The sequence below is a fragment of the Pseudogymnoascus destructans genome (genome assembly GCF_001641265.1).
Source record: "Pseudogymnoascus destructans isolate 20631-21 unplaced genomic scaffold scaffold_15, whole genome shotgun sequence".
NCBI lineage: Eukaryota > Fungi > Ascomycota > Leotiomycetes > Thelebolales > Thelebolaceae > Pseudogymnoascus > Pseudogymnoascus destructans.
The window spans coordinates 1,055,022-1,075,742 of NW_020167534.1; the positions used below are offsets into that span (position 1 = coordinate 1,055,022).

A 20,721-nucleotide genomic window follows, 5' to 3' on the forward strand; every position below is an offset into this window, starting at 1 on the left:
TTACCACACGTCAAGATGTCACACAACTTTGAACCCATCCAAAATGATCTTATTTTGCGAGCCGCCCGGGGTATATATCATTCATTCATTGCATCCACTTCCCCATATGATATATGATGCGAGCCGTAGACTAACCTATACAAGGAGAGGAAGTGGAACGGGCACCTGCGTGGGTGATGCGTCAAGGTAAACATATGGCGCCCCCAAATCAAACTATCCAACCTAGCATGCTTACACTTCAATAGCTGGGAGATATTTGCCGGAATATCATGAAGTTAAAGGTGGGAACGACTTCTTTGAGTGTTGTCGATCACCAGATATCGCCTCGACTCTTACCTTGCAACCAATTGAGCGCTTTGCTGGCCTCATTGACGCCGCCATTATATTTTCTGATATCCTTGTCATTCCACAGGCTATGGGCATGACTGTTGAAATGATTGACAAGAAGGGACCTCATTTCCCTGAGCCACTCACGTCGCCAACCGACGGCCGGTATGAAACTGTCATGAAAAAGGAAGTGGACGTTGCCAAGGAGCTGGATTATGTCTACAAGGCCATAACCATGACCAGGCACAAGCTGAAAGGCCGCGTTCCGCTAATTGGCTTTTGTGGGGCGCCATGGACTCTTCTCTGCTACATGGTAGAGGGTGGCGGCAGCAAGCTCTTCATTGAAACAAAGACTTGGGTATTTAGACATTCGCAAGCAAGCAAGGACCTTCTCCAAAAGATTGCCGAGGTTTGCGTTGAACATCTTGCTCTTCAAGTCAAAGCAGGCGCACAGGTACTATCCTCGAAATTTCTTCCGTGGCAATGATAATACTAACGCCGCATTAGATGGTCCAAGTTTTTGATTCTTGGGCAGCCGAGCTTTCTCCAGCTTCGTTCAGACAATTTTCTCAGCCATATTTGGCTTATATCTCAGCAAATTTGCCCAAAAGACTTGCAGAGATGCAGCTCGACCCTGTTCCGATGATAGTCTTTGCCAAAGGCGCTTGGCATGCTCTTGAAGCTCTTTGTGACCTGGGCTACGACGTTGTTGGACTAGACTGGCTGCAAGATCCGGCCGCGGCCGTCAAAATTAGAGGTGATAGGTCTGTTGTCTTTCAAGGCAATGCTGACCCAGGGATTCTTTACGGCACGAAGGATGCGATTACGTGTGCAGTTACGAAAATGGTTGATGGATTTTATGGTGGTGGGAAAAAGGGATGGATCGCTAATTTGGGTCATGGTAAGCCGCCATTATATATTCCATATTTTGAAGCACTAACAAATGTGTAGGGATCACACCAAAGGTGAATCCGGACGACCTCAAGTTCTATTTTGAGGAAATCCGTCGATTGACGGCCAGCTAGGAAGTAGAACACAAATAATTCGTGTCAATATAGATGGTATATCTACCAATTTCAGTGTGATCCCTAATACTACTATGAATACATCTATAGGTCCTCTATCCTCACACAATCTTCTCGAGCTCTTCGCTCCCTTTCTTGGTGTAGTGCGTTAACGACGACTGCTTCTATTCTTTCCGCAACCACTTTACCCTCCGTTCGCTCAATAATGCCTAGGACCCATTGTAACCTGCCGCGGCTAACCGACCCCTTCTCTATGATATTCCCCTCGATGCCAATATCAGTTAACACACGAATAACGAGCCTGGATATGGGGACTTTATGTTGGTGTAAGTACCGAATGCACCATGCGACATTCCTGAGTGCAACTCTGTTCGAGATGAAGTCGACCTGCGAAAATTCGAAAGCCATCTTCTCCACTAAGCGTATTCTCGCCCAGTTTGTGTGTGTTTCCTTCCAGATCCGAAATCCCCCAAATAGGTCAAATATATCCCTTGGATTGCACGACGGGTCATGAATCATCGCAATTGCGAGACCCGGAAGTTTTTCGAGAGGAATTTCTCGTGTTCTCGGGCGATCTCTTGAATAGAGCCGCTGCAATTCCGCCGCGTGGCGCAAATTATTGGTATATAGTGCCGTCATTTCATCTTTGATGGTCGGTGCATTAAGGTAGATTTTGGCATGCTCGAGGCGTTTCAAACAGTAGTACACACTGGCACTTTCATTACCGCGGATGCGGCGTAACATTCGGAAATAACAGGCGACATTCTCGTCCCAGCATATTGCTTGTTGTTTAAAAGCCGTGCATAAATGAATAATAGAACCGTGAGGCCTGTGTTGACATAGAAATGAAGCCTTAAACGCAGCATGCGCTTTCACCATTGACGTACTAGGCGTTGTCCCTAACCAATATTCAAACATTATATCGCATAGGATATGTTGACGTAACCGCGGAAGGGTTATTATTGTACTGTTATCGTGATATTCAGCCCGTATTATCATGCACGCCTGTACCAGCAAACTTTCGGACGCGAAAGGTCCACGCGCTATGAGCTTGAGCAATGCCGTCCGCAGCTCCTCCCCTTCTCGTACTAGATTTTGTATGGACTTACTACTGCCAGAGAAGATGACCCTAATCGCGTAAACCGTGGATAGTTGAACCAGATGGCATATCTCCTTCTTTGCTTGCTCTTCAGGCGCATACAACCCAAAGGTTTCCATAAGGGCTCCAACTATGTCTTCCAAGCCGTATATGTCCAAGACCACCTTTCTGGGCGGCGAGTATTTTGCTTTTGCGGTTTCTGTAGATTGTGATATTTCTTCGGGGTGCGAGGCACTTGTATCAGGCGAGAAAAGTGAGCCTCTAATTGCATAAATCTCTTTTTTGAGCTCGTGCTTTTGTTTACCGGTGATGGACCGAAGAATATCTGAAATGAGAGCGGCGGACATATGTACCGGGAGGCGAGGCAGATTCGTGAGCAATAATCGTAAGACCTCTGGCTCAATTTCAGCCGGCCGCAGTACCTTACATGCCATGATGCCTCTCCATGTCGCCTGGTAAAATGAGATGCAGAGAGCATGTTCTATGTCCTTGCTAACGGTATTGTCTCGAATGAGGCGCGGCACTTCACGTATACTTCCGGCTAGAACAGCCGCAGAGACTTGCCCTAAGGACAAACTCTGCTTGAACGTTTGGCAAAATGTCCCACAGATATCTGAGAAATCAATGGATGTCGTTTTGGCGCGGATGCGGTCACGAAACCACTCCAAGTCGCCCGCAGCATTTGATTGTAAGACGGGGGCGAGGCCATCGTTGCTTTCCAGATGATTCTGGTTTGGATTATTGGCCGTCGACTGATCCAGATCCATCAACCAAGATGGTAGTTGATCCGTGGCAGCTCGTTCTGGCGGTTTATGCGGCGCCTCCCACTGCCAAATGTTGTTCTCTTTGGCGCCCCTGAATCCCCACAAAGCTGCGAAATCATGGGCGGGTGGTCGAACTGCCTCTGAAAAGTGAGCCATACGGCGTTTGCCTAAACGCCGCCTGCACTCCATGGGGCCGGGTACCGATGTCCCATGGCGTCTCGAGGGCCTCGAAAGAAGACATAAGCGCTGAAATGCCCATGCCAGGGTTGTGTCGGTGATCCATATCTCTTCCGATGGGACTCGTAGCTTTCGCTTCACTGCTGTGCAGCAGGGTGTCCGCCCCAGCAACATATAGTTGATCCAGATCTTACAAGGTCATTGGATAGGATCCAGTTGGCGCGAAATCTGTGTTGTTTCGAGATAGCGGATTGGAACGTTCAATTCGAGCCACAGAGCCACAGCCAGCGTAATGGTATAGTAGGAAGTGGCAGTCGATGCAGAGGTTCAGCTCGTCGCTTTTAATTGACAATAGATACTGCGTTGTTGTCGTGGGGTGGCTCTCTGGAGGAGGAATGTTGTCTGTCGGTGCTCAAAGATGAAGAAGCAACGACGACGATTTCAGCCAATCATAGTGTGGCTGGCACCTAAACCACGATTTTACTTATCGCCAAAAAATAAATGTAGATTGATGGTGCTCATAACGAGGAATTATACTTCTAGCTTTACGTCAAGTTTTGAAAACTCACGACCCTCCTTAAATTCGAAATATGTACGCTGCATACCAGTGTATTGAAGTTATCGGAGAGTTTGTTATTGCTGCAAGTGCTCACACGTTGCAAACCTTCAATCTCTGCAATGGGTCTCAGATCTCATCATGGGCATGCCCGGACCAACTGAATAAAACTGCCCTAGCCACTCAATCCGAACCTACAAACGATGAAGATGGGTTACAAGGCTCCGCTGCCCTTTCAATAGAAGCTACAGGATCAGATTCCAATCAGCCACCCAAAAGGAGGAAACTGTCGGATCCGAGCAACGAGGAATCCTCTTCCGTTGGCAGGGCGCCAAAAGGCGAGAAACCAAGAGCATGCTCGCAGAGAACAACTACAAAGACCTCTATATATCCTAATATTGTTGCATTGACGTCATCGAATGATGGAAAATATATAATAATAGTAACGGGAGAGGACAAGACAATTCGAGTCCTTCGGCACGACGGCGGCCATCTGCAACAAATATCCGAGAGGTAAGGTCTCTAGCTTGTTGAAATTAAGGCTCGGGGCTTATTCACTTTCAGGTCTATGCCAAAAAGGCCTTGCGCTGTTACACTATCGCCATCGGGCTCTGCGATCATCTGTGCTGACAAATTTGGAGATGTCTATTCACTTCCCTTACTTATGGATTTACCTGAAGGACAGGACGCCACGACAGCACCCTTAGTTGAGGATGAGAATTTATCCGAAAAACCCAAGCAATTTGTGTCCTCCGCGAATGATCTTACAGTTCACTCTGCACGGAATCGCAGAGCACTCCAGAACCAGCTGAAGCAGAATCTAGCCAAGGCAGACAAAGTCGAAGCCAATTTCGGACAACAGTTATTACTTGGACATGTTTCAATGTTGACAGATATTGCACTCGTTGAGGAATGTGGGCGCAATTATATTATCACTGCTGATAGGGATGAACATATACGTGTGTCTCGAGGAATTCCGCATTCGCATATAATCGAAGCCTATTGTCTGGGGCACAGCGAGTTTGTGAGCAGGCTATGCCTTCCAAAATCCGATCGTCGCCTCCTGATCTCAGGTGGAGGCGACGATGATTTATTTGTTTGGGATTGGCTTTCAGGGGATCTGCTCCAAAAGGTAAATATATCATCCCATGTGGAGCTTATACTACGCGGATTCTCTGGTGAAGGGTGTGGCGTTGGTATTGGGGCCAATGATGACTCCCACTCGCCGAAGGTCATAGTCTCGGGCATAAAGCATCTGCAGCAAGATCCAAACAGCAATTCTGGCAGTGTTGTTGTAATGTGTGAGGGGTAAGTGTTGATTGCGTGTAGCTGACTTGGATGCCTTGTGTCTAATTGGTTATAGTGTCCCAGCGTTGTTCTTCTTCGTATTATCCCCGGCTGGCATCCTTTCGCATTATCAAACTTTGCCTCTCAACGGAAATCCTTTGGCCATGGCTACAAGCGTACAAAACAATACTTTGATTGTTTCGGTTGACCTGTGGCATTGTCCCGGTTCGGTAGTTCAACTCAGAGACGTGAAAACGACAGGGGCGGAAGAGCCCTTGAAGGTCATCAAATCCGATGGCAAGGATTGGACTGTGGTGACTTCCCACTTTGGAAAGGTTGATATTACTGGTGTTGATCACCAAACAATGCCGGCGGCAAATGTTGACTGGTGGAATGTTCTCTACAATCTGGGAAACCTGCGGAAGCGTGCAGGATGGGAATAAGCAAATACGCACAATTTCAATTCGTAGACTTATGGACCAAGGTGCAATACCAAAGCTAATTGTTAACTGGTTCATGCCTACTACTCTTCATGATTTGTCTATATCACGCTTCGAAGCGATCAGCGATTGCCCGAATGCAATGTTCAGAGCTAATCACAATGTGCCCATAAAGTAAGGCCTGTAGAACCTAAGGGGAAGCATCATTGCTGTGATTCCATATCTGCCAAGTGGTCTAGTTGTCGATTACTGAGATGCACATTGGACTCTTTCAGCACCAGCAGGGTGTCCGTCCTCATCATCATCATCCATCATGCCATGGCCAGCAGCTCGTGCTTGCTGGCCTGCATCTACGTCCTCCAAATCAACTGCCTCTGTCATCGTCTCCGCAGGTGGCAAGACCGGCTGGACTGTCGGCGGCAGAATAGACTTGAGGGCATCGAATTCAGCGTGGTTGGCGGTCCAATTCTTCTCGGGGAATTTGACGTCGAACTGGATGTAAAGATTGCCGAAGTCGTGGTGACGATGTGAAGGCATGCCCTGGCCGCGTACCATTTTGACGGAGCCTGCGCAGTTAGTAAGATCCAACTACTCTGACGTGGGAATCCGCTGTAAGCTTACCTGGGCTTATAACTTCTCCGGGCAGAATATCAACACTGAGCCATCTCTCGTCCAGATGCTCGACGAAGATGTTTCCGCCAGCCAGAGCTGTGACGAGATCGATTTCTGCAGAGTAAAATATGTCGTCGCCCTTGCGTTGAAATCTTGCATGCGGCTTCTGTTCAATTTCAAACACAACATCTCCTGGTTGAACGCCTGGTGTTTGGTCACCTTCGCCCCGGAACTCGATCTTGTGGCCGCTCTGAACACCTCTGTCAACGTGAACGTGAAGAACCTTCCTTTCTACAACGGTCTTCTTGCCATTGCATTGCTTGCACTTGTCCTTCTCGCGAATGATTTCTCCCTCTCCGTTACAATCCGGGCAGACAGTTTGGAATCGCTGTATCATGGGACCCATTTGGCGCATCATAGTCTTCATGCCGTGCCCGTCACAGCCAGTACACTTCTTGACAGCACCCTCTTTGCCGCCTCTGCCATCGCACTTGGAGCAAATCACCGATTTCTGCAGTGCCAACTTCGAAACTTTGCCCCGGTAAATATCCTCTAGAGATACTTTGTGAACGTGGTGGATGGTGCGGGCTTTCGGTGGCCCACGCTGGCCCATTCCACCGCCAAACATACCACCACCACCACCGAAGAATTGAGAAAAGAGGTCCTCGGCGTTCATGCCGCCTCCTCCGCCACCTCCCTCGAGACCCTCCTCTCCATATTGGTCATAGATTTGTCTCTTCTGGGGGTCAGAAAGTATCTCGTAGGCGTGAGAGAGATCTTTGAATTTGTCGGCTGCATCTGGGTTGTGTGCATTCTTATCTGTACGGCAACGTCAGCTGGTGGAGGCTATTGAGTGGTGAATTTCGCCTTTTACCTGGATGGTGTTTTAAGGCTCCAACCTTATATGCCTTCTTCAGTTCCGCCTCAGTGCATGTTGGAGAGACCTAAAGCAAAGTTAGTAGTGGCTCCAGAGTCCGATGTGGAAGACTTGCATTAAGCAGATCGTAAAATTTGGTATCTTTCGCCATGTTGGTTCGGTGAGACCGTAGTCACAATAAGATCGGATATATCGGGTGAAGGCGAGGTATTGAAACGCAAACAGCGATGGCGCTACAGTCGATTGGCACGAGCGGTCCAGGTGTGGTGTCCGGCACGCAAGGTTATGGCTATGATGGTTGAACGAGCTGTTTGTTTAATGTGCTTGATGCACAGCTTATCTTATTATGATGGGCCGATAAAACTTTTTATGGCGCCCGGGGGGTTTGAATATGGGTAGAAGGGCTTATTGAGCGGTCGAAGATTTGGGGATGTTTTTTTTTGAAGAGGGGGCGTTTGATGGTGGGGAGGGGAGAGGATGAAGGTGGAATAAAATGAATGTCGAGGCTGAAAAAAGGCTCCAAGTGAAAAGGTGGAGGAGGCTAAGCGCAACTTTGAGTTGGATTTCTTTACTCAAAGGGACCTTTGCATGGTTAAAGCTAAGCCTAATGGAAATCCAGAGAATCGGATAGACTGTGTGGCGGTGCCGCGCGGGTGGCGGGGTGGAAAAGCTAGGCAAGAGGCGGAACAAATCGGACCACGCAAAGAAGGCAAGGAGAGCAACAACGATGCGATGAGGATGAGAATATGAAGAGCAATCAATACTATATTAGCTATAATCTCTATCTATCTCTGAATCCTGCAGATAGAGTACTCCGAGTTTCCAGTAAATACTATACTATCTGTGACCTTTGCTATCGTCACCACCTATCCTGTATACTCCATCAACTCCTGTTGCATCATTTCACCCGATTCATTCGGTGGAAACAAGATATCAATCGCATCCTGGGTAACACAGAGTCAGCAAGAGTGAATGAGCATGTTAACTGCCCTCGGACGCTTACCCAGTCAATTTCGGGCATCGAATATTCCATCTTTGTATTCAGCATTTGAACAGGGTTGGCTTGGCCTGGAACACCCCCCGAGTCACTACTCCCCGCAGGACTCCCATAACTAGGAAGTGCCCAAAGAGCCTCACCGTTGGAAACCCCAGCAAAAACAACATCAGGCACAGGCACTTTGCCGATCAAAGTGGGTTCTATGCCCGCTGCATCCCCATGTTGTGCACTGACGGACGATGCGCCTGAATTTATATTTCTATCAACTCGCCGTGGGGGCCGTTGCCCATCGTGCTTGAGCATTGCCGGTGATGCACGCATCTTGCGGAACTGTTGATACACCGTAGTCTTCTCTTGTAGTTCGCAGAGAACCTTGCCAGCTTTCATGTCCCGCGGCTCAGAAGGATCGGTTTCGAAAACGTAGTCCAGGCAATGCCAAATGCGGTCCAGGTTCTCGCCACACAACTGATACCAGATCAGTCGTCGAACTTGGGTCTCGATGGGGTTCAACCCATATGTCTCGCCATCTCGGTGGAGGCCCATGCATTCAGCCATACGAATTGCGTGATGTTTCTGCGCGGCACAGTTGGGTCTGATGCTGTTAGAAAGAAATTAGGAACTGACACGTCCATTTACTCACAAGGTACATAACAAATGCCTGCAAGGTTTCGACCTTCGTAGTGCGTAGAAAGTGAGACTTGCTAAGCGCTGTCTCTGTGACTTGAAGTTATTGATTAACCGGTACTTAGGCACACCGAAATCTCTCAAAATAACCATTTCGCTCATACTGACCGCCCCTGCAGCAAATACGATTGCCTGCACCGAAGTAGGAGGTTCAATTCCGAGCGAAATATCTTCCCAAAAATTCTCATATTCCTTCTCAAAGCTGGGATAGTAGAGCAATTGCGCGACAGGGTGAACGGCTGTATAATATTGTTTAACCAAGCGATCCGCTGCTAGCCGCGTAGGCAGGTAGTCAATGAGAGAAGAGCCACTGTCAGCATGACCAAAAACAAACCCCGAAACTGGCGCAATGTATGCCGGACTAGGCATCAGGTATTGGTAGGTTTGGGGGAAGTATTGATATTGTCTGGCGAGAGGGACGGCTTCGACGTATCATACAGGGAATACGCCAGTTCCTGAGCGAGGCGCGGTCGAAAGAAGCCTCCAATTCTCTCTGTAATTCTCATCCACCCTATTTGAATACCAAGATCGAGGAGATCATCGTCGGCGTCATCCTCGTATACGGCGTCCACAACGGCGAGCGGAGTTGGTTCCAGGTTTATCACATTTGAGCTTCCGTCGGCGGCATTCCAAACAAGATGCGGTTCCGCCGCCTAACACGAGTTTCTGGGAGAGCAGTAGCTACAGGGCTAGGACTAGGGCCACCTGTAGAATTAGAGTAGAACTAAGCGCCGGGAGCCTTAATATTCCATATGCAGGAGAAGGGTGGCCCGTTAGTTGATTTTCGGGTGGACCATTTTGCCACGGAGGATATGGATCCATATCCAGAATGAGATTGTGAATGGTTTAATCGTCGGAGTAAACGAAACGAGATGGACGCATGAACGCGCTAACAAGTTTAAGCTAGAATTTTCTTGTTGAAATAGACTTGGTTTCGTATCAAAGCCCCGAAATAAGGCTGCGTGCGAAAATAGACTTTGGTTCCTTGATGTTGGATTAGGATCATATAGCAGGCACAGGAGGCGTTGTTACGCCCGTAAGCATCGGGGAAACGAGGCGTTGCAATTCACGAACATTAGTCAGCAGCCAATAAGAACCGCCAAAAGTTAACTTGGAAATGTTTATACAGTATTTATGACATTCTGATATTCCCCGATAAACATTATTCGAATGTGTCTGGTCCCAAATCATTACAGCCTGAGGCTACATTTAGGAAGAACTCCAAAGTCTAGAGACAGAGAGCGCTTCGTAAAGGCTAATTTTCATTCTGTACATAATCGCAAGACATCATTCATCTTCTATCGGACGGACTTTGGTTTTGGACCTTTCCAACGCCACCTTGAACTTATCGGTAACCTCCCTTTTTCTTGAGAAGGAGCATTTGATAGTTGATTTATCTTCTTCTGTGAACCCCTCAAGTTTCTTTCGTGGCGGTGTCGGCTGATTTTGCGACCGTGTAGACGATGATAATGACATATGTAGGGCGCGGGACCCCTTTTTAGTGCCGTCTGGCGTGTATGGACGTCCAGATTTGGCGAAAGTCGTACTATGGCGCATTGCAGACTTTGTTGGGCTCGCGAATGGAGAGCCTTCGGGGCTGTTACGGTCATTGCTGGTAACCGAGCTGAACCGCAGCCTGCGCATTTGGTTTTCTATGACATCCACATCACCACTGCGTTTCTCTGCCATCGCTGTCATCTTCACAATCGTCCTCATAACGGCCTCGGTAGTTGGACCCGGGCCCGATTTCCCACCAGAGCCGATAAATGATGATATATTAGCTCTAAGCATAATAAGTTGCTCCTCGGCGTCACCAAGGAGCTTCTGGAAATGTGCCAAATCTTTCCGAAGGTCGTGTTGTTGTGCGATTTGCTCAGCTGTTAATGGCTGAGACCTGTTGATGTTGATGTGATCTTGATCGCGACTGGAAGTGATAACTATCAGGGCGTCCTCGGTGCGAGTTCGTAACTTAACTAATTCCTTGACGAAATTGGAACAAAGTTGAAGCTTGCTGTCAACATCCTTAATACAGCCTTGTTGAAGCTCCCTCGACAAGTCTTTCTCGATGATGCTAGATAGATTTTCGATTTCTCCGAGGCACCATGTCTCATCTCCTTCCAAGTCGGCTCTTTCTCGACCGGCGTCTTTGTAGTGCTCAGTATGCCCCTTGGTGAAGCTTCTCACTGTGTGTGAGTTTATACCCAGTGTGTCTATCATGGAATTAATATCACGGTAGACAGCTTCAACTTGGAACGGTATGCTATCTTTGTCTGCGCCGCCAACATAGTCCTGATGTGCGACAAACTCATCAAGCCTTGTTGTGCCCTCTACGTCTCTGCTGAGAAAGTCCTGCATCCTGTCATCTTCGATGTCCACCAAGGCTTGGGATTCTTCAGCTTCTTTCTTCTTGGACGCTTCCGTGCGTCGTCTCGCTTCTTCTTCTCCGTATTCACCGGCCTTCCCAAAAGCATTGCTAGAGATGGGCGCCGCTCGGGCACCCAAAAGCTTTGATGCTGCAATAGGGGCACTAACTGATCGAGACGCGTCCGGCCTACCAAGAAGCCTGGTTGGGACAGACGAGCGAATAGGGCTTGGCGATCGTGGACTTCCTGGTTTAGGCGGCGCCAAAACAGGAGTATTGCGGTTTCCAATTTCTCTAAAAAGTGATCTAGAGGGTGGTTGGTGGCCACTCAGAGGGCCAGTGGAAAATGCTGCGTTTCCACGATTTGCATAATTGGGCTTGTTAAAAGAACTTTCGGGGGTTAGACCTGGTGTATTCCCGTCGGCATTGGCAATTTCGTTCGCACTTTCTTGGCCACTCTTTTCTTCGTCGTCACTATAACTTTGATCCCCGACATCAGAATAATCAGAACCTGGGCCCTCTCCTGGGCTAAACGGCACATGGAGCAGGGGGGCAAAATCTGCTTGGAACGATAGGTTTTTGCTTTGTTGTGGCTTGTCTAGATTGAGTGTCTGGGTAGCAGACGGCTTTGGCAGGTTGATGAAATCAGGTGGCAGAGGTGCATCAAGTTGACCTTTGCCCGGAACATGGGCGTCGCTAACCCGTTGGCTCACTTGGGGAGCAACAACAGAAGGGCGTTCTGCCTTGGTCAGGTCGGGTAGATTTTGGCTAACATCGTCACTCGATTGTAATTTTGGCTTCGCGTCTGCAATATATGCAGAAACGGATGCAGATTCCCTGGTATGGCTGGCAGTGTCTTTCGATTCTGTAGTTCCGACTGGAAGCCCGAAGCTAAAGTTAGTCGAGCTTGGGATCTGCACATTTGGCGCCGCAGTGTTGATCGGTTTAGCCGCTGGCCCCCCAAGGCCAATAGCTTTTGGTTGTGGTGTCGGGAACTGAACTTTAGGGGTGGTTATGGCGGATCCAGTCCCCAGGAGGCCTTCCTCTGTTTTAATAATTGGTTCCGTAACAGTGTCTTTTGGAACAACAGTTGGCTCCTGCCCCAGATCAGTGGTATCATCCATAGTTGCTTCAGGACTAGAAACGATAGGTGATACCTGGGGCTCTCCCAGAGCCTTTCCGAATCCGCCGCCAAAGAATGGAGCACTTCCAGCTTTCTCAGTCCCTTGGCTATCGTCTTTGCGAGAGCTATCGGGTTTGAAGGCCGACCCTAAAGTGAAACCCTGGGAACCAAAGGTGCCTGCAAGTGGGGCAGCTGGAGTTCCACCATTGAAGCCAAAGCTGGATGTGTTATCAACTGTCTTCGGCGACAATGAGAAGCTTGTAGATTCCGATTTAGTTGCAAATATATTTCCCTGGTCTTTCTGTGATGTGCCCACAGCTGCGAACCCGCCATTGCTAGCGAACGAAGCAAAACCACCAGTAGCAGGAGCAACTGAACCGCCGCCTGACCCAAACACAGAGCCAGATGGCTTTGCATTACCCAAGCCTGTTGTTCCTGCCACTCCGAGACCTGAGGGTTGACCAAACGTGGTTGCTGGCGCTCCTGATCCTGCCGCGCTCCACGGAGAAGGTCGGCTGCCTGGAAGTGCAGAATTACCAAAAGCAACACCTCCCGCAGCCGGTGATACCGCGTTCCCAAAGGTAGGGGTGCCAAATTTTGGGCCACCAAAAGCTGGCGTGGCTGGCGTGCCAAAGGAAGGTGCTCCGAAGGCAGCTCCAGTTGTAGCTACCGGGCCGGAAGACGTGCTAGGCCAACCCGACGGTTTATTAGACTGACCCCCGAATGCGGTTCCACTACCAAAGGATGATGCGGGTTTGTTTGTGGCGCCAAATGCACTCCCTACATTTGATGGGGAGCCAAATGTCTGGTTAAAACCTGGTACGGAGGGTGCATTTTGGCTGGATGGAAGAGGCTGCATGGCACCACCGGGTTGGGACGCGGCCGCTGCAACCAAACCAGGATATGAAGTTCCTTGGCGAACAGATTCCGAATATACGACCCACCACGAAGCCAAAACCCCTTCGTTATTCAATACGAGCAAAGCGGGCAAAGGCGTTCGAGACTCGTCCATTTCATCACTTGGAATGGGTCTGGGAACACTCTCTCTAGAAGATAGATCTAGAATCGCTCCTATGGGCGATGTGTCTTCCATTGCCTCGTTTACAGGCAACTGTGCTCGCCGAGAATCATCCGACATCTCAGTCATAGTGAAGACATCAGTTACCTTATCAGCGGGCTTGTCTGAAACTAAAGGAACCGCAGATCTTGTGAAAAGCCCAATATCCGTAGACGCGGTGGACGACACAATAATAAGATCTCGAAGGTTCGGAGGGAAGTCTCTAAGGCGTAGTAAGAAATGATAAGGCGGGCTCCGGTTCAAACCAAAGTTTGGGGCTGGATCGGCCAATTTCTGAAAAATGTGCTCCGTTGACTTTGGTAGCCGAGTTACAAGATGGAATACAGAAGTGGACGCATTGTTGGCGTCGATATTCGACTGATTATGGACCATCATGAAGACGTCATTTTCTAGCCATGTGATAGAAGAGACTGCCAGTAAGGTTAGAATCGCGCGCTCCAAAAGATTCGATCATTGCATACCGTGGTAGCCGGGGTCAACACCTGGCGGCCTAGGAATTTGGGCTTTAGCCACACCATCGGGAGTCATTTGAAAAGCCGAGCCATCAATAAGGCCGGCGACCAGCTGCTTGCCTTTGGCGCTCCAGGAGATGCAGCTTACACCTTCCTTAAGGATCTGGCCAGTAGCGCCGGATATAAAATTCCTTTCTTTCAAATTTGCTACCATGAGTTTACCGTCCATGGTAACGATGGCTAGGAGTTCACCCTTTTCGGGTGTTGGGTTTGGAACTGCCGCTCGAAGGGGGGCCGAGTTTGTAGACATTTCAAAAGAGGACGTCTGGGAACCGTTCATAAGATTTTGGACCTCGTAGACAGCCAAGCCTCCTCCAACCTCAGCAGACAACACCAGGTACGTTTCGTCAGCTGTAAACGTCACCTGAGAGAGCCTCATAGGCATCGGAAGTGTTAACTGCGCCTGAAATGGGCGAGTGTGACTTTCGCCTATCAGTGGTCCTTCGTATGCTTTTCGTATTGACTCTGTCGTCGCTAATATAACACAATCTGGTCCTGCAGCGGCAACAAGCCCTTTTTTCGGAGCGATACTCATGAGGGATGAGGTAGGTGGAGGCAGGTTCGTGCTCGGCCATGGCGACGGAAGCAGCTGTAATTTGGCTTCCCCTGCAATAGCTAAGAAGCCCAATGCCTATTTCGTCAGCATATTTATAAGTCAAAATGAGGGGTGCGTCCTTTGGTCTCGGCGTACCTCTGTCTGAATATCTAAGAGATCAGGCCCAGTTTGGGCCTGCCCCGACCCAGAGGCCGTCTGGCTGGCATTTCCAAAGCTGAAAGCCATGGTTCGCGCAGGTCGCGAAGTACAACAGAAGTTATCCTATTCCGTGCTTGTATATCGATTGCTTGATGGCAAATTGAGCATTTGGTCGCGATGTGGTGCGGTTTCAAATAGTGCTTCAACGAAAGTCATGGGCCTTTCAAGAATAGTATGTGTATTTCAGGTTGCAACGCGCCCATCAACGTACAGAGGTTTGCTGGGAACGGAATCTCATGGAAATTAAGTGTAGGAAGCCCGTGGTTGATGTAATGTATTTGGCCACGCTGAATGCTAAGTGATTTCTTGATTCACGGTTGGTCTTACTATCAATAAACCATAAATATATTTTCCACGTGACTAGCTGTTTCGTGGAGCTGTCGCGTCAAGCTGCATGACCTAAGCCAGAATGGGTGAATAGACCAAAGGCTACAGCTCACCTCGTCAGCTTCATGACCTTTACAGCTTTCATTTCAACCCCAACATACTGCTTTCCAGAGGACTACAACATTTGACACCCTACCAAGGCCTTCTCTCTGCTTTTTACATTCCCTCGGAGCATTATTCATACACAACAAGACTCCACGGAGATTCGTTTGTCACGATGCCTGGATTCGACTTCTCAAACCATACGCGCAATGCTGCCCTGCATGCAAGAGGAGTGCCACTGCCAAAAGCTACCAGCACGGGGACCACAATTGTGGGATGCATCTTTGAAGGAGGCGTTGTTGTAAGTCGAACTTTTTGGACTGAAGCCCTACGACCGATCCTTTGGACACTTTCATGCCATTGGCAAGCACCCTTTCACTTGCTAACGAGAACCTTCATCAGATCGCAGCCGATACAAGAGCAACATCCGGGCCCATAGTTGCGGACAAGGTACGGACAGACCTGAGTGGTGATGGCAATCTCAAAACAGTATCTGACACCCAAACTAGAATTGCGAAAAACTCCATTACATCGCACCTCAAATCTGGTGCGCCGGGGCTGGTACGGCAGCTGATACCGAATTTACCACGTCACTTATCTCTTCTCAACTCGAGCTACACTCTCTGTCGACCGGCCGTAAGCCTCGTGTTGTTACCTGTATGACAATGCTGAAGCAGCACCTATTCCAGTACCAGGGTCACATTGGAGCATACTTGGTTGTGGCTGGCGTTGACCCAACTGGCGTCGGTCTGTACACTGTCCATGCACATGGGAGCACAGACAAGCTTCCCTACGTGACCATGGGCAGTGGGTCATTGGCGGCTATGTCTGTATTCGAGACGCAGTGGAAGTCAAAGTTAACCGAGGAGGAGGCGATCGAGCTTGCATCAAATGCCATTCAGGCTGGTATTTTCAACGATTTGGGATCTGGATCAAATGTTGATGTGGCTGTCATTAAGAAGGATATGACGACGCTCAAGAGGGGTTACATCAAGCCGAACGAGCGGAGTAAAAAGCAAAAGAGCTATGTCTTCAAGCGGGGTACGACTGCAGTGCTCAACGAAAAGATCACCACCAAGGAGGATATCAGCAGATATGTTACTGTCCATGAACTGGAGAGCACCGATTCTGCTATTGCGGAGAAGATGGATTTGGACACGTAAGGTCGTGGATATCACCAAATGTATTATAATGAGAGGGAGACGGGAGACTAGGAGACTAGGCGTATGTGTTCTACTGGACCCAAGGCATGTAGCGCCTGAATAGGTGTTTTGCTTCAATCTTTTTTCGGGATGGAATTAGTGATGCATTGATTGCTTCGTAACTTTATTACTAGTCGTAACAAGGGGCTATGCACAATGCAGTAAACATAACCAATCTTGAAATTTGCCCAGTATACCCCTATTTGATCATGCCATTGTTATTCTAAATTTGAAGGATCATCGTCGTCTTGCTGCACCTGTTGCCGTCGCATCACCACGGTCAGCTAGGGTAACAACCTCTCCAATACCAGCAGCGTCTTGTTCTTCCTCCATCGCTATGATCTCCTCTCTGCTGTCCCACCATTTCTCTTCAGACATCTCAAATGCCTTCGTCTTGATCTCTTTGGCAGAGAAACCTTCAATTTGCAAGCCACGCTTCGCCAGACTTTCCATAAGCAATTCCTGCCATTCAATCGACGTCCTCACGAAGAATTCGCGACGAGACTCAAATGGTCGTGGATGGGGCCGTGGGTCATCCACAACTGGAGCGCTGGTTTCTATTTCTTCCTCGACTAGTGGCTCTACGGTTGCAGAATTTGTGTCGTCATCAGCTGTAGCCCTATTGTTTTCCCGTTTCGATTCGCTGTGCAATGCCTTGTGTTCCTGAGCCGTGGTATCTACGTTCTCATCTGCAGGTTCGCCATCCTCGTCGTACTCGTCGTCGTCCTCGCTTCCATCTTCATCCTCACTACTATCTCCATCCTCACTTCCTTGCCAATTCTCCGGCTCGCGTCGAAAGATCTCCTTAACGCCATCCAGTTTTCCTAGGTCGACTGCGTACATCTCATCGAAGGTATATTCACGGTCTCCTTTCTCAAAAGTGCCACCATAGATGTACAGCACGTCATTCTGAACTGCAAGCTGGGCGTTAAACCTTGGATGTGGGAACTCCGAGGCGTTTTCTTTAACAACTTTGTCAGATCCTTCTTTTTCTTCGATGGGAGGATCCCATTCCTTGTCATCTGCGTCCTCGTATGGTTTTCCGGCTTCGATCGCCGCTAGATTTCGTAGCAACTCCTCTTCATTCGCCTGCCCCCTGCCTCGCCTGGTTCCGCGTTCCGCTACCTTGACCTTCTTCGCAGCGCGCGCTTTACGCAGCGTAAGAGGGAAGTAGCGGTTACGTTGAATGTTCCAAGCATATAAAGTATTGAAGAACTCGCTATCAATACCTTCTTCGCTCTCCTCCACATCGTGAACGCCACCAAATGCAATGCCTCGGCCTTGGTGGTACGCCATTGTCGCCCCAGCCCGAGGAGGATTCGGCGTATTTGCAGGCTTCTTTCGTCGTTCCCATCGTACACTGGGAGGCGTATTTGGAGCGCTACCAGCGGCAGGAGGGACGACGCGCAATAGCCATGAATCGGTGTGGACTAGCGGCTTCAGAACATTTCGTTGGACCTGGCCTCCTCCTTTTGTCTGTTTTCCTGTAACTGTGGCCTTGACCCTGGAGTATCCACCGTAGAGGACGGCGCCGTTCTCATGAGGCAGCAAGCTGAACGACGATCGTGCATCAGGCTTCTGAGAGGCCGGTGGTAAAACTGGATTGTGCCAAGTAAAGCTTTGAGTATCATAAAGCCAGAGATCAGCTAGATACTTGGTTTGCTGAGACGTATCCTGGAAGCCTCCAAACAAAATGATATAGTTCTTGTAGAACGTCATACGATGCCCGCTTCTTGCCGGTGGACCTTTACCTTTTGGCGACTCCAGCCTCGTCCATTCACGCGTAGACGGTTCTAGCCTGTAAAAATCATTATAGTGGTAGAACGTCGCTTGCTTTGGGGACGAGAATTCTCCACCAAATAGATAAACTCCACCGGCGTTGCCGCCTCGACACCACGCATGACCCGATCTGGGAAGGGGGGTGTTCAGAGACGTCACAATCCTCCACTCGTCTCGATCGGTGAGATATACATGAAGATCGTTGAAAAACGTAGCTAAGGCACCATTGAAATATTCGCCACCGAACAGAAATAGTTCGTTGGTATTCGCCGGCGATGGAATGATGGTAGCGGCAGCCCGCGATCTGGGCGGTTCACAAGCTGTCTCGGAGACCTTGTGAAATTGCTCTTGTTGCCTGGTGTACTCAGCGAGCACGACGTCCAAATCTATATCCTCAGCATCACTCTCATTGGCCTTGGCATTCTTCGCCTTTTCTTTCTTCTGGCCTTTCTTAACCTGCTTCTTTTTTTTCTCCTCTAATTTGGCTTTTTTCCCGTCGGATTTGGCCTTCTTGTCCTTAGCCATGCTTCCAAAATTTTGATTATTTACCTCCAACGGTTTCTTAGCCTCGAGTCCGTCGTGAGGCTAATATATTGCGTTAGGGCTTCTGACGCGCGACGTTGTCAAAATCCTTCAAGGTTAAGCGTTAGACTATGCGGACTAGTAGTGCGAACTGGACAGGGGGGCGAAGGTAGACGAACAAAGGAAAGGTCTGGGAGGTGCAGTGTAGTAAATAATAATATAAATAATAATATTCTACTACGAGTGAGTACTGATGAAGCTGCGGGTTACCATACCAACCTTCATTCCAAACATCACAAAATCAGACCAAATACGTCGCCCCGCCAAAACTCCGCGTTTTGTACATCTGTACTCTACTTCAACACCAAATCCAAACACCCACCTCCAGTTTCTATCCCTATTAAAACCCGCATTATATCAACAGTCAGCATATACGTAATAGCGTTACTGTGACAAGAGGGATACAACTTCTTTTGGTACCTTGGTATTAATACACGCTACACATCCTGCTCAAGAAGAGTAGCTTGCAACGACACATAAACATGGCTGCTAGACTTATCGAGAGCAAATCTCATGTTGTTCCTGGTGAGGTCTCCATTATATAGCAGTCAAACCACCTAACCTGCCTTATCCAATTAACGAACAGTATCCTAGGCAAGCTGAAAATAACGGAATTGTTCTTCGATGTTCCCCTGAACTACTCAAGCAGCTCTTCTGAGACTATACGTCTATTCGGGAGAAGTGTTACCAAACATGAACCAACAATTGCTGCTTTGAGTGACGAAGAACTTCGCAAGAAGTCGCAAAAGCCATGGTTTGTCTATCTCCAAGGCGGTCCCGGCTTTGGATGCAGCGCCCCTCAATCGATGGCCGTGACAAATCTTGTCCTCGAGCAGGGCTACCAGATGCTCTATCTGGACCAGCGAGGCACCGGTCTCAGTTCCACCATCACTGCTGCTACCCTCGCCACAAAGGGAGATTCGCACCAACAAGCAGATTATCTGAAGGCATTCAGGGCTGACAGCATCGTTCAAGACTGTGAAGCAGTCCGCAAGAATCTCACTGCTGATTATCCCCCTGAGCTAAAAAAATGGTCCATCTTTGGCCAGAGTTTTGGTGGGTTCTGTGCTGTTACCTATCTTTCACAGTTTCCACAAGGACTGAGGGAGGTTTTTACTTCCGGTGGCATTCCACCCGTTGGAAAATCACCAGAAGAGGTCTACAAAGCAACCTTCGCTCAGTTAACCAAGCGAAACCAGGCGTATTATCAAAAATTCCCAGAGGATATTGAAGCCGTACACGACTTGGCAATATATATTAAGTCTCAGAATGGGCTAAGCCTACCAGGGGGGGGCACCTTAACTGTTCGAAGATTCTTGATGCTTGGAATACTTCTCGGCGGCCATGGTGGCATGGACACCCTACATGGCATCATTATGCGAATGCGATCGGATCTTTTACAATTCAGCTTCTTTACTCGCCCAACTCTATCAATCGTCGAAAGCCTTGTTGGATTTGATGACAACATTATCTATGCTATTCTTCATGAGTCGATCTATTGCGAAGGTCGAGCTTCAGACTGGGCTGCTTACCGCGTGGGTCACTCTCTTCCCGAGTATCACTGGATCTCATCCGCACCGTCAAGCCCCGCAACGGTGCGCCAAAATCAACTCCATTTCTCAGGCGAGATGATCTATCCCTTCACATTCGAGACGTACCCGGAGCTTGCGAAGCTGAAGAATGTTGCGCAGCTCATCGCCGATTATGATGGATGGCCAGTTCTATACGATGATTGGCAGTTGGCTCGGAATGAGGTACCGGTTTATGCGGCGACATTCGTCGACGACATGTATGTCGACTTCGGGCTTGTTCAAGAAACAGCAGCGAAGATCAAGAACTGCAAACAGTTTATCACAAACGCCATGTACCACGATGCTATAAGAAGCAAACCCGAGGAGGTGGTGAAGGCTTTGTTTGCACTGAGAAACGACCACATAGATTAGAGACACTGAGAAACGACCACATAGGTTGGAGACAGACATCATTGTTGGTGCTATAGGAGGACACTGTCCCAGGCGATTGTTTGCACAGAACCTCATCCTCTAACGTGGTAGC

General features: G+C 48.8%; 10 protein-coding genes across 10 annotated transcripts; 4 read left to right on the forward strand and 6 right to left on the reverse strand.

Annotated features, from left to right (window-relative positions):
• Positions 1 to 15: 15 nt before the first annotated feature.
• On the forward strand, positions 16 to 1,352 carry HEM12 (Uroporphyrinogen decarboxylase in heme biosynthesis; the record flags this gene model as incomplete). Its single annotated transcript, XM_024468477.1, has 5 exons — positions 16 to 70; positions 145 to 186; positions 246 to 781; positions 835 to 1,228; positions 1,279 to 1,352. 5 exons carry the CDS (start codon positions 16 to 18, stop codon positions 1,350 to 1,352), a joined length of 1,101 nt encoding a protein of 366 aa, XP_024322679.1.
• An 84-nt stretch (positions 1,353 to 1,436) lies between these two features.
• On the reverse strand, positions 1,437 to 2,096 carry VC83_04850 (uncharacterized protein; the record flags this gene model as incomplete). Its single annotated transcript, XM_024468478.1, has 1 exon — positions 1,437 to 2,096. The coding sequence occupies one exon, from the start codon at positions 2,094 to 2,096 to the stop codon at positions 1,437 to 1,439; it is 660 nt and encodes a 219-aa protein (XP_024322871.1).
• Positions 2,097 to 2,334: 238 nt separating this feature from the next.
• VC83_04851 (uncharacterized protein) lies at positions 2,335 to 3,474 on the reverse strand (the record flags this gene model as incomplete). Its single annotated transcript, XM_024468479.1, has 3 exons — positions 2,335 to 2,357; positions 2,462 to 3,355; positions 3,417 to 3,474. The coding sequence occupies 3 exons, from the start codon at positions 3,472 to 3,474 to the stop codon at positions 2,335 to 2,337; spliced, it is 975 nt and encodes a 324-aa protein (XP_024322872.1).
• Positions 3,475 to 3,982: 508 nt separating this feature from the next.
• On the forward strand, positions 3,983 to 5,678 carry TRM82 (tRNA (guanine-N(7)-)-methyltransferase non-catalytic subunit trm82; the record flags this gene model as incomplete). The annotated part of the gene is made up of 3 exons (XM_024468480.1): positions 3,983 to 4,461; positions 4,513 to 5,256; positions 5,312 to 5,678. 3 exons carry the CDS (start codon positions 3,983 to 3,985, stop codon positions 5,676 to 5,678), a joined length of 1,590 nt encoding a protein of 529 aa, XP_024322869.1.
• A 243-nt stretch (positions 5,679 to 5,921) lies between these two features.
• Positions 5,922 to 7,281, reverse strand: YDJ1 (Type I HSP40 co-chaperone; the record flags this gene model as incomplete). Its single annotated transcript, XM_024468481.1, has 4 exons — positions 5,922 to 6,241; positions 6,297 to 7,106; positions 7,162 to 7,231; positions 7,276 to 7,281. 4 exons carry the CDS (start codon positions 7,279 to 7,281, stop codon positions 5,922 to 5,924), a joined length of 1,206 nt encoding a protein of 401 aa, XP_024322870.1.
• A 749-nt stretch (positions 7,282 to 8,030) lies between these two features.
• Positions 8,031 to 9,214, reverse strand: VC83_04854 (uncharacterized protein; the record flags this gene model as incomplete). Its single annotated transcript, XM_024468482.1, has 3 exons — positions 8,031 to 8,108; positions 8,168 to 8,753; positions 8,802 to 9,214. 3 exons carry the CDS (start codon positions 9,212 to 9,214, stop codon positions 8,031 to 8,033), a joined length of 1,077 nt encoding a protein of 358 aa, XP_024322875.1.
• Positions 9,215 to 10,132: 918 nt separating this feature from the next.
• Positions 10,133 to 14,701, reverse strand: VC83_04855 (uncharacterized protein; the record flags this gene model as incomplete). Its single annotated transcript, XM_024468483.1, has 3 exons — positions 10,133 to 13,818; positions 13,870 to 14,551; positions 14,612 to 14,701. The coding sequence occupies 3 exons, from the start codon at positions 14,699 to 14,701 to the stop codon at positions 10,133 to 10,135; spliced, it is 4,458 nt and encodes a 1,485-aa protein (XP_024322876.1).
• A 577-nt stretch (positions 14,702 to 15,278) lies between these two features.
• On the forward strand, positions 15,279 to 16,266 carry PUP1 (proteasome core particle subunit beta 2; the record flags this gene model as incomplete). Its single annotated transcript, XM_024468484.1, has 3 exons — positions 15,279 to 15,404; positions 15,506 to 15,553; positions 15,613 to 16,266. 3 exons carry the CDS (start codon positions 15,279 to 15,281, stop codon positions 16,264 to 16,266), a joined length of 828 nt encoding a protein of 275 aa, XP_024322873.1.
• Positions 16,267 to 16,542: 276 nt separating this feature from the next.
• On the reverse strand, positions 16,543 to 18,609 carry VC83_04857 (uncharacterized protein; the record flags this gene model as incomplete). Its single annotated transcript, XM_024468485.1, has 1 exon — positions 16,543 to 18,609. The coding sequence occupies one exon, from the start codon at positions 18,607 to 18,609 to the stop codon at positions 16,543 to 16,545; it is 2,067 nt and encodes a 688-aa protein (XP_024322874.1).
• A 539-nt stretch (positions 18,610 to 19,148) lies between these two features.
• Positions 19,149 to 20,609, forward strand: VC83_04858 (uncharacterized protein; the record flags this gene model as incomplete). Its single annotated transcript, XM_024468486.1, has 2 exons — positions 19,149 to 19,191; positions 19,261 to 20,609. 2 exons carry the CDS (start codon positions 19,149 to 19,151, stop codon positions 20,607 to 20,609), a joined length of 1,392 nt encoding a protein of 463 aa, XP_024322867.1.
• Positions 20,610 to 20,721: the final 112 nt, after the last annotated feature.